The sequence below is a fragment of the Lutra lutra genome, chromosome 15, assembly GCF_902655055.1.
Source record: "Lutra lutra chromosome 15, mLutLut1.2, whole genome shotgun sequence".
Taxonomy (NCBI): domain Eukaryota; kingdom Metazoa; phylum Chordata; class Mammalia; order Carnivora; family Mustelidae; genus Lutra; species Lutra lutra.
This window is the reverse complement of record NC_062292.1, coordinates 18824359-18836626: the sequence shown is the minus strand read 5'-3', so window position 1 is coordinate 18836626 and position 12268 is coordinate 18824359. Positions and strand designations below refer to the sequence as shown.

The 12268-nt window shown below is 40.9% G+C and overlaps 1 protein-coding gene across 3 annotated transcripts in view; it reads right to left on the bottom strand.

The window, feature by feature from the left end:
• Window positions 1–1806: 1806 nt before the first annotated feature.
• NPL (N-acetylneuraminate pyruvate lyase) overlaps window positions 1807–12268 on the bottom strand; it is a 34555-nt gene continuing 24093 nt past the window's right edge. For 2 of the 3 annotated variants that reach the window (XM_047705182.1, XM_047705185.1), the window contains 6 exons: window positions 11785–11877; window positions 10942–11090; window positions 10766–10812; window positions 8396–8480; window positions 5650–5689; window positions 1807–2398 (listed from right to left, as the gene is read on the bottom strand). In XM_047705182.1, coding sequence (XP_047561138.1) covers window positions 2214–2398; window positions 5650–5689; window positions 8396–8480; window positions 10766–10812; window positions 10942–11090; window positions 11785–11877 — 599 coding nt within the window. In that variant the 3' untranslated portion in view covers window positions 1807–2213. The remainder of the gene's footprint in view (window positions 2399–5649; window positions 5690–8395; window positions 8481–10765; window positions 10813–10941; window positions 11091–11784; window positions 11878–12268) is intronic. The other variant, XM_047705183.1, reaches the window with a different exon arrangement.

Sequence of the window (12268 nt, the reverse complement as noted above, 5' to 3'; positions counted from 1 at the left end):
GCATTTTCTTATATCTGTGAATAAACCCAAGAGATCCTAAGTAAAACCAATCCCTGGAATCACTTGTCTTTCCACCATCCCCGATGAATTAATCTCAGAATTCCATCTTGAAACAAACAAGTTAAAAATCTGCTTTTAGCATTGTGCTGAGTGAAGTATTCCACATCACTATTTTAGTATTAAAAACTAAATTCAAAGGTAACAGTAAATTCATAATGTTCCAAAAATTTACCTTTGATTAGATGCATTATTAGTAACTATACTATGTAACACTCATTTATTTCCAAGGAGCTGGATGTTAGAACACAGCTAAACTCAACCCTGGTCACTGAAGAAAAATCATCTTATTTCTCTTTGTGTTTACAAGATCTTATTAACCATCTTCAAAGTTCTCCAAGCACTGGCTTCAGAAAAACAGAAAAAAAAAATCTTGGCTAGTGGATACCCAAGATTTATCTTCATAGAAAAAATTAATTTGGCTTTAATATATTGAAGGATAGGACCTCCTCAGAATGAAAAACCTCCCTTTTCTTCCTTTAGGAAATTAATGGCTGCAAAGAAAAGTTTCAATGAGAGAATATAAACTCACATAAACCACTGCAGTTCCATTTCTTTTTTTTTTTCTTTTCTTTTTTTTTTTTTTAAGATTTTATTCATTTATTTGACAGACAGAGATCACAGGTAGGCAGAGAGGCAGTCAGAGAGAGGAGGAAGCAGGCTCCCCGCTGAGCAGAGAGCCCGATGTGGGGCTCGATCCCAGGACCCTGGGATCATGACCCGAGCAGAAGGCAGAGGCTTTAACCCACTGAGCCACCCAGGCACCCCTGCAGTTCCATTTCTTATTCCAACGCCTTACTCCTGAAGGAGACAGAAATATGAGAAACAGCACATGTTATTCCTGAGCAAAAAGAGGAGTGAGGAGCCATAACTATAACAACCCTTAACTAGTTAATCAAATGACAATGATAACTGAATCCACAGATAATTTCAAATTCTCATTTTGAAAAAGTTCTCCTTTTTAGAGATTAAAGAGTAAACGGATACGAATTTCAAATACTTTCCTTTTGCCAGTGAGCAGACTCAGTAGAGAAGAAACAAAGACAAAATCCTCAGTAATTGATAGACTGAAGAGTCGGGTTTACAGTCACCAAGAGTTGACTGGCTTTGTTACTACAAAGCATTCACCAGGGTCTGTTGGAAAGGAGACTAAACAGCCATACTATCGAGAAAGAAAAGAATAAAGAAGGTATGTAGGGAAAGCTTGAGTGAAATTTTTGGGTCCTCCCCAAATCTTCCTTCACTGAAGAAATGTGCTGGAAGTGTGACCAGGAACTAACCATTAAACCCTGGGCTCCCCATTGAGGGGACATTGGACTTTGCTTCCAGGCATTCAGGGCGCTGTCGGGGATCCACTTTTTTTCTGTGGGGAAGCCATTCACTTCCTGTGGGGAAAGGGGAAGTGTGTGGTGCCCAGTGGAGAGCTCTTCAGTTTAGACTTTGAGCTTTGAAAAGTTCTCTGTATAGCAAGAAGTGGAGACTTGAGCTCATCTTTGGGGAGGGCCTTTTCTTTGTTCTGTGAAAAGCTACTCCAATGGGCCTTTGAGTGGTAAGAACTGAACCAAGTCTCCACCTAACGCGGTATGTTGGGGGAAAACTGATATCACAGTTAATTTGAAAGCAGATATTCTAGAATTAGACTGCATAGCAAGTGAGCTGCTGTGTTAACAGTTGTGTAGAGTTGAGTCACATTGTAATTTGGCACTCAAGTAAGGGTACCTGCCTAAATGAAGTAGCTCAGAGTTGTCCTAGATTCCAGACGAGCGTTTATTTAAAATGAAAGTACATTATAGTGGCTTAAAATTTTTTAAAAAATTTAAAATAGGATTAAGAATCAGAAATCAACATAATGGGGGCTCCTAAAGGCCGATGAGATGAATCATTATAATTTTTTCCTCTTGATTCCATTTCATCCATATAAGCAGAAATTTCTCCACAAAAATTCTGTGAAATATTGAATGACTCAGGGCTCAGGACTCCTTTTAGAGTTTTAACCCCTTCACAAAATAAAGCATTTTTAGGATCTCAGAAGGTACTTAAATCCTTGTTGATTGGGGTGAGATTTTGTTTGCTAGAAAAGAGTTTAGTTCATTTAAAAAGTCCTTGAGAAATAAATGCACCATTCAACGCACACACTCTGATTTGACAGAGAGGCACTAGCTCCAGGATTCGAAGCGTCCATCCTTTAACTCAGTGGAAGAAAGGAAATCCAGGCTCTTCAGCTTAACTTCTGCAGCAGCAATAAACTCCCGGGAGGCTTTCTGCAGTGGAAGCCGGGGTGGGCCCATTGGAATCCCAGAGACCAGAGTCATGATGGCTTTGGTCTGTGACACCCCAAAACCTAGAAAGGAAAAATAAATAAGGAAAAGTGACTGGGACCATCCACTTTGCCACAAACATCCTAAAACAGAGATCACAGTCTAGTGACTTCTACAATAGGATAAGGTGGAAGTAAAAGAGGGGAACATTTCTTATCACCACGGCAGACTGAGCAAAGGAAATCCTTCTTTCTGCCTGGAACATATAGAAAAGCTGGCAAATTGTTAACAATTTGACAAACTGTAAAACAAAACAAAGGAAGACTCAAAGTCAACCTCAAAAGGAAGAAGGAGGGACCAAAGGTATCAGGAAGAAAGAGGTCAGTGTGGCGAGTTGCCGCAGCCAGGTGGTCCATGAAGATGATCTGATTCAGGGATATACGGCTGTGGATCAGAGGACACAGGACTTCATTGCTAAGGCAGAATTGAGTTCTAGCACATCTAAGAAGTCCCTGAGAAATGCACTCCTTAAGATGTTGCTGTTTTAGAGCTCATGTTATAAAGCTGGGGCAGGAACCCAACATGAAGCCTCGCTCGGGTCTGTGCAGAGCAGGGGTCCGAAATGAAATGCCCTGGGTAAAACTGGTAGTCAGCCTTCTATGAAAGGCAGTGGAAGAAAACCTGGCCTGCTGGCCTGGGGATAGAGAGGCACGGAATCTTGACTTCTGCCAGGCTATAGATGGAAAAAGATCATATGAAAGAAAACCCAAGCCTGTGCCATCGGTGAATGCTGGATCCATATTTGCATTAGGCACTTGGTGTAAAAACTGTACTAAGAAATTAACCTACAAACTGGTTAGAACTGGTGAAACTATTGTGTCCAACAGAGGCAAATGTAAAAATGTAAAAATAGGACAACTCTGAGCCTCAAATTGTTAGGACACTTTATAGCCTAGAGCTCAATGGATTCTCTAGAAAACAACAGTCTCTGAAGACAAAATCAAAGTTAAAAATTACAAAACACATGAGAAAAAGAAGGTGCACAAGAGCTTGCAAATGCACAACTGACAAATCCCACATCCTGGGAATAGATGATGCACAATTCTGAAAGAGATCTCACAGAGATAAAAGGAGGAATAGAAGCCATAGGCTATGAGAAGGGCATAAAGAACAGGAAAATCTTGGGTGCCTAGGTGGCTCAGTGGGTTAAGCCTCTGCCTTCGGCTCAGTTCAGGATCCCAGAGTCCTGGGATTGAGCACTGCATTGGGCTCTCTGCTCAGCAGGGAGCCTGCTTCCCCCTTTCTCTCTGCCTGCCTCTCTGCCTACTTGTGATCTTTCTCTCTCTGTCAAATAAATAAATAAAATCTGAAAACAAAAACAAAAACAAAAACAGGAAAATTAAAAAAGAAATGCTAGAAATGAAGAAAATATATAATCAGTGAAATGAAATAGTACAAAACAGAGCTGAAGATAGAATTAGGGATGTTGAAGGTAGATCTACCGAAACAATACAGAGCAGAGAGAGAAAGGTATTTGTTTTAACTGGCTATACTTTTAGATCCCACATATGAGAAGTAACTTTGTTTTGCTAAGCTAACTAACAATTGAGCATCTAGAAGGAAACTACTAGTTTGACCAAAGATACACAGTATATTTTGATGAATGCAAAATGGCCCTTCCAGGCCTATTATAAATGGCAGAACGGGGAGCTACCCTCACAATAAGACTAAAAGTTTATTAAGATAACTCTCTGCTTGCCTAAACTGTGAAAGCTCCAACCTGCCAAAGAAGTCTGAAATGATTTCTTTAAAGATACATTCTTTTAAATCATAAAACTTATCTTCAAGAGTCCACTTTAGCTAGCTAGCTAGCTAGCTTTCTTTCTATTTGGGGAGGGGGACAGAGAGAGAGAGAGAGAGAGAGAGAGAGAGAATCTTAAGCAGACTCCAGGCCCAGCATGGAGCCCAACATGAGGCTCAGTCTCATGGCACTGAAATCATGACCTAAGCTGAAGTCGAGTTGGGCACTGAACCAACAGAGCCATCTAGGTGCCCCGAGTCCAGGTCTTTAAAAATGCAAATATTCTGCCTAAAGAGTAAATTTTTTCAGCTAATATCTTAGAGCTGTATTTGGCAAAATGTTGCCGTCTCACTGCTGGCATACAGAATGATCTTATAGAGACACAGGTACACTTTTGGTTCTAGTTTTAATAGTTCAATATTAATTGGGATGCCTGAGTGCCTTAGTCGGTTGAGCTGCTGCCTTCAGCTCAGGTCAGGATCCCAGGGTCTTGGGATCGAGTCCCACATGGGGCTCCTTGCTTGGCAGGGAGCCTCCTCTGTCTGCTTGTGCATGCACACACTCTCTCTCTCATAAATAAATAAATAAAATCTTAAAAAAAAATAGTTCAATATTTATTTAAATGCACCTTAGGCACATACATAACTATCACACCAAACCCACAATCTTATGAAAAGTACTACTTGGGACAAGGGAATGATAATAGGTAATTAATGATACTTGTGGCACATACTAATGCCAGAAATCATGAAAGTGAAAAGCAGATGGGAAACACTGTCTTTGAAGGATTAAGAGAGCGAGCAGAGAGCCCTTCAAGAATGTGGGCCATACCACATAAGAGGTGCTTGGGGCTCGGGGGGAGTTGCCAGAATAAGGCAGAAAGGCTCTGAAAGGGAGGTGGGTGGTCTGCCAAGAATAAACTTAAAACTTTTCCTAGATTTGACCCAGGTTCTCAGGAAGAACCAATCTCCTCAGAAGTGGAATGAATGGTGGCATTTGTCATCCATAATGGGATAATATTTAGGAGACTCTGAAAAGGCTTCTCTATGCAAATTCAATGTATTTCCCTCAAATTTTACTTTGTCATATTACCCAAACCTCCATCCATTTGAGCTTACAAATGTTAATAAACTCATTTTACATTGCAAATACTCTTGGGAGAGCTGTCAGTCATTCACAGTTTAGTAAGATCTATATTCAGACTGCCTTCCTCCAAGGACTCAGGCTGAAATCAGCCACGATGTGGTAGAATTTTAATGAGCAGAGGCACAAACAGGGAGTGAGTGCTGAGAACAATCAGAAGATGGTGTGCAGAGTGGGGAGGCAAGCAAAGCGCTAAGATGGACGAACGAGGTTTGTAGAAGGGTGCCAACTAGATTTACTTCACAACTTTATAGGTTGGCCCTGAAGCTAGTATTGGAAATAAAATTCTGCTTGCAACAGACCATTGAAAAGTGTTCTTGTTGAACCCTCACAGAAAGTGATGGTCTTCCATTTCCCTAAAAGTCACAGCAGACAAAGTAGAAAACTTACCAAGTTTGAACACAAAGTTGATAAATCTCTGAATACAAAACTGGAAAGAAAAAAAAAATCGACAGTCAGTATCACTAAGCTATGATAACAATGCAGAAATTTTGGAGGTCAAAGGACAGAAACCCCAAAAGAAAAAGCCCACCACCTTAGTTTTCTGAAGGCCTGTCAGAGTAGAGAAAAACCCCCAAGTGAGGATGGTTGAGATCCATCCAGAATAAGGTAGGATCTTTTTATACATGTAAGCTTTATAAAAAGGGGGCCATGCAGAGAAGTGCCAAAGACAGAATTGCACAACAGAGTTAAGATGGGGGTGGGCAGCCTTCATCATCTAGCTGACCCTTATCCATCTAAACTTATCAGCTACTGTGGTTGTTTTCAAACTGGGGTATGCTAATTTCTAAGGTACTCTCTAAGATATCTAGGAGCACTTAGGAAGGCTAAGATTTATGGGAATAAATAATTTCTGGATCCTTAACTTCCGTAAGTGCTATTTTTCTTAAATTAAATGAGACTAAGAATTTGCATGGAGGTGCAGACTGTTTAGATTTCCTTTTCGTGAGTGCTCCTCTTCCCACTTTTGAAAAAAATAAAGATGTATTTCCTGTATCATTGCCTTGGCACTACCTATATCACTTGGGACACCTCTGGGAACCGAATAAAGGAGCAAATCAAAATATTGGTATTGGCATCGACAAAGTGAAAAAGCGATTCCTCTAGTTAACAGGTATCATGTCCTCTAAAAAATTATAGGGCTTTCAACTTTTTGCTTTCAACACTGCTTTCAATGTTGCTACTCAGGCTGTCAGCTGAAAATCACTAACGCATTCTATGGTTTTTAACACAACTCAAAAAACTGTTCAAAGAATTGAGTGACATTGCTATAACAGACTTTCTTCTATTCTTACTACTAATTTATATGAACAGGGTTTCATAGCATTCATTTCTCTAAAACCAAAAAACATAAATAGTATTGATGCTGAAATGCAACTCACCCTAGCATTAAGTAATCTTCATCCATGAATGTGTAAGCTAATTCATAAAAACAGGCTCTCACCCATTTCATTAACAGATGCATTTCTGATTAACATTTTATGTTGTTTTAACCAATTATATACAGTCTAGTAACAAAAAATTCAGTACACAATGAAATTTTAACACCCAGAGCCTTAAAAACATGTATGTATATGTTCTTTTTTCCCTCACACACAAACTGTAGTATATTACATTTACAACTCTATACTCCACTGCTTTTGTACGCTCAATATATCATGAAATCTTTCCAGATTTGTACATAGAAAATGATCTCGTCCTTTTAAGGGCTGCATATAATTCCATTGCATCACTCAAACACAATGTTTTTAACCCTTTCCTTATGGCTGGGTATCTGGGTTGTTGCTGTCTTTTGCTCTTATAAACAACACAGTACGAAGCATCTCTGTACACGTGTCATTTCACTTATGTAAATACAACAGATGGCATTTAAGTCCATGAGAATGAATAAATTCTGCCCTGACTTGTTGGGTCTGCTTCTTCACTTGACTGCAAGTTCCTTTACAGCAGAGACCAGCCTGACCGAAGTTACGCACTTGGCTCAGCCCTTGGCATTTGAATAACGGAGTCGATGAGACACACGCACACTAGCCTTCTGTAAGAAAAGCCAGAGAATGGGGTAAGCTACATTCCTTACCAGTACCCTTTCGAGCGGGATGTCTTATTTGAGTGGGACTAATTGGGGGGAAAGAGATGGAAGCTGGACCAGTCAAAAAAAAAAAAAAAAAAAGAAGCTGTTAAATGGAAGCGCTCCTCTCACAACCGTTTCACTGTTGATTCTGTCCTCTGGTTTCCCTCTCATACAACTCAGAACAGGCTGGAATTTTCAGAAATAATTTTCACTGGGAAGCTACACCATCGGGGCTGAGCACTATTCCAATCTTGCTCATACCTTTCGCTCTCACTTATCTTTTTGGGATACTCCATCCAGTTATTCGTACCATCTTAAAAAATCCCTGTGCCTCTTGACCTCTGATAAGTCCTTCTCTTGTGCCTATGCTGTTTCTTTGCACCTCATACCACTGACCTCAAGCACACATACTACCCAGCTCAGAGACTGGTTCTTCCTTTCGTGAGGCTCTCCATTCTCCGGACAGCTGCCTGCCCTCAGTGTAACATTAGCGGCAGCCACCATTTCTCCCCACCTCCGGTCTTCCCTGTATCCCATCAGCTCCTACTGCTTTTCTCTTCCTCTTTCGAAGCCAGTGTCTCCTTTTAGATCACCCACTTGGCTCTTGTTTCTGCTTGGTAGATGCTTCCAGTTCTCAACACGCGGCAGGTGAAGATGACTGACCTGCTCTGACTTTGGATTGAGTCTCCCCGTTCTGGGTTACCAGCATCACGGCTTCTTCATATACTCTGGAGACTTGGGTGTGAAGTCCTCAAGGGAATGGCACGTGGTCATTTCCCCAGAACGCTATCGCTATTATTTTATAGTCACAAAAATACTTTGAACATAAAGTAAAAGTAAGATCGTTTCTAGGAGGAACACAGAGAAAGAGCATTCCTGTATGGGGCCTGTCCTGATTGGACATGTGGGGAACACAATCAGGATAGGTTTGGCTTTAAACAAGAACAGGTAAGAAGCAGAAGGAAAGTAAAGAAAGAGGCAGTGAGGCAATTTGAACAAGGGCAGGTGTGCTAGGAGTGCTGATGAGAGAAAATAAGAACTATCCAGCGGGAAAGAAAAATTAACCTGATGGTTCAGGGCTGAAGAGAAGTCCTTTCGTTCAAAAGCCTCCAACATCTGGTTTGTCTTTTTTCCCAGGTAGTTATAGGTACTGGAAAGAAAACAGTACACACTGCAGGATCAGTAACTCAGTGGGAGACATCTAAATCTTCAAGTTCCTTTGATGCCTAAAAGGGAGAAATATACCAGGCCTTCCAGAAGTCTTTTTTTTGGCCCTAATCTATTAGAGATCAGGTGTCTTTGCTTCTGAGTTATCTAGCAACAGTAAGCGGTGCCAAGAGGAGGCACAGAATACCAAAGAGGATAAAGAAAAAGAAGAAAAGTGGGAAAAAGATAAAGTGAGAAAAAAGGAAAAAAAGTTAGAGATGGAGGTGTATTTGGTAGGGAGTGACTGAAGCCAACCACTGCCCCAGGGCACACGCACAGGCACAAAGCTAGATTTGAACTGTGGGTAAAATGTAGTATCTGAGAGGAGGCCTAAAAGCCTTATGCTGAGGAACTGGGTGAAAGGGGCAAATCCCAGCAGATTATCTGAGTTCTCTGCCAATTTATATATTACCTGTAATATATACACTTCTACAATTTACATATTACCTAGAGACTAGTTTCTAATAATATTAATAAAGATGATAATAAAATGAGATCATTTATTGTCTATTGTGTTCCAGGTGCCTGACATAAATCATCTCTAATTCTCTCAAAACCCTGGCTTCTGTTTGGTTGTGAAGAAACTATGACTTGCAGAAGGCTACACAATTGTGGCAGAGGCTTTCGTCATTTCATGCTGCCATCTGCTTCCACTCAGCAAAAATGCAAGTGAGAATAAGTTATTTGATCTGATAAAATGTGGACTTAAAAAAATAATATCCAACTCTACCAGTAAAGACAAATACCTTAGACTAATGACTGAATTCTTCGAGAAATCAGCAGGGTAGAAGTTTACAGAGATTCTTAACAAGGATGTTTCCCTAGTTTCTAAAACTTCTCCTATAAGTCAGTCTTAGAAAAATATATTTATCTTGATGCATCAAAAATAGAATGCTGTTGGTATTTCATATATGGAGACCCTGGAGTAAACAGCAAGGGATTCCAAGAACGTGAAGTTCACATTATCTCCTGGCAATAAAATAAGGAAAAATAAAATATAATAGCTGAGGTAAGTCACATACAGATGTGAAACACTCCTAAGTCACAATATTTCTGAGGAGTTTTAGAATCCTAAAATTCAAATCCCAGGGGTCTTAGGCATATTTAGTCAGAGAGGAATATAATTATAATTAAGAAGAAATAAAGTCTAATGAAACGTACTTCACTTACAGATTATGTTGACAGAATTAAAATGCCTAGTATGGAGGCCAAAAAACAAAAGTCAAAAAATGTAAGAATTTCTGAGGGGAAAAAAAGTAAGAATTTCATGGTCAGCAGATCCAGGCATTCAGGTTCCCATGGTAGAAATGTCCCTGCAGTGACAGTGGATGTCACAGGCCATCCTGGCTTGGTGAATAACTTACCTAACTTACTTATTCTACTTATTCTTCATCAAAGCCATGCTCAACAAGACTTGTTATCAATATTATTTTGCTTCTCCTACCCTTTTCCCATAGGGAGGAAATGCACTTTCAGTTGACATGAATATTTCACTCACTCCCTTGCAGGCACGTTTCTAATGAACTAGGTAACCATGTGCAGTGGACATGCTAATCGAATTGCCTGCCTCTGCTAGAAGGCATCAGGCCACATGATTCTACTTTTCTGGCTGCAGCTGATTGGACTTGGGCGAGCCAAACAGGCAGTGCTATCTAGTGATACCCTGAGATGAGATTCACGACCAGGCAGCCACGATTGTCCCTGTGCATGCTGAAGTGTAGAGAGCGCACCCGGAGAGCAAAAGAGGGAAAGAGAGAGGTGTGCAGAGAGACGCAGGGGTGAGAGTCTCCAGAGGAGCACAGGTGGAGAACCATCTGTCCTGGCTGTTGAAAGCTTTGCGGTCCTAGGTTCTCACCTTAGCTGAGGCCTGGCTGCATTTCCTCCTCTTGAGTTTTACCCAATTTCCCAGTAGTTGATAATAATGTATCTTCTTCCACATTAGCTACTTTCAATGGGTTTCTGTTACTAGTAACTAAGTAATTTCTGGCAAGTTCTGTGCACGCTCTTAGCTCAAGTTCCTCACCTCTAATTGCAACAGACGCTTCTAATAACAGTGACTGAGTTGCTAATAAGCTCTACTTAATTCCTTTTTACTGAAAGACTGGGGGAAAGAAAGGCAGCTTTTATTAGAAAAGGTGTCCGTGCAAGAAGTATAAACACATATGCAGCAAATGCCTCCCTGAGGGGGCTTCGCAGTTACAAATGCTGGGAGAAATGAATCAGCCTCACCTGCCCACTGCTCCAGTTGCTCCCATCACCAGGGCACTCAACAGTTGCTAAGCAAAAACACACAGAGGATTCACTTGAATGAAAAAGAGTGAGAGAAATTATCTTGCAACCTAAACAGCTTACAAACTGTTCTGGAGGGTAACTTCCCTGCTGGGTCAGGCCAGTGGATAACTTACCTCATCCACCCCAAAAAGGAGAGCAAACTGTCGCTGGCGATTCTGATCAACACACTGCCCGAAGTCTAAGAGATCGGTGTCACTGAACTTCAGCCCTTGGAAGGTGGGGATCTTCTCCTGGATCCCGTCCAGCAATTCCTCAGCACGAACTGCTCAAAACAGAAAATGCCTCACGAAACTGCACATGTCCAGAAAATGTCAAGTCCCATCATGTAGAGCCCCTCACATCTGCTCTGAGTGCCAGGAGCTGTTCTCATTTGGACGTCACTTGCCCCCACTTAGTAGTTCCTATGACTTGTTAAATTTCAGCCCCCAGGCTTCCATTCCTCGAAGACAACAGATGAATGTTTTCAAATCACAACATCTATCTTTTTTCTTTTAAGGAAGTAGAAAGGAATGGTATCCAAAAAATAATCTCCTAAGAAATTTTATCTAATTGTAACAATCCCCTTTCTGGAGAAGCACAGTAAAAATAAAAGTCAAAAGAAGGGGTTCCTGGGTGGCTCAGTCAGTTAAGTGGCTGCCTTTGGCTCAGGTCATGATCCCATGGTCCTGGGATCGAGTCCCACATCAGGTTTGGGCCGCACTCTCAGCAGGGAGCCTGCTTCTCCCTCCGTCTGCCACTGTGTAAAAACTTTCGTTATAAGATAGTGTCAATGATCTATAAGAGTGAATGATTTTTGATAAGACTGACTTATTTTGGAGCCAATTCGAACTATCTGGTCAACAGTTTTATGCTTTTGTGACCCGGGGTGGAGTGCAATGGAGTGGGAGTTTCTTACTGAAAACAGGGTGAAATGTGAGAGATGGAGAGAAAGAAACACTGGGAGAAGCATTACTTACTCTTTACCCCTGTCAAGGCTGGAATGTGATAGTAATAAAATGGCAATGCTGGGGCGGCAGCGGCTACCTCCTTTAGGAAATTAATCAAGACATCTGAAAGATTAGCAGGAAAAGCCACTGTGTAAACAAGAATAAAACACTAACTTTCCCTGGTAAAAAACTAACCGTCTATTGGAATGCAACCACCCCTCTCAGAAGCTGAAAATTTTCGATCACTCTCACCATCCCTGAGATTGGTAATGCAATGTCTTTGCAAATCACGTCATTCAAAGGTTTATTTTCCTTTCCATAGAAAGGCCAAAATAAGATGATCACTTTCCTGCCATACTAAAATACTATTAAAAAACTGGTGTAAACCTTCTCACATATTAAGAGAAGCTCATGAAGTAATACTCTTATCAAAGCCAGAAGCCTATCAGTATCTTGTGCTCTTATCCCAACGAGGGCTAAATGTGGTCAGTGAACAAGGAATTTGCATTAGGAT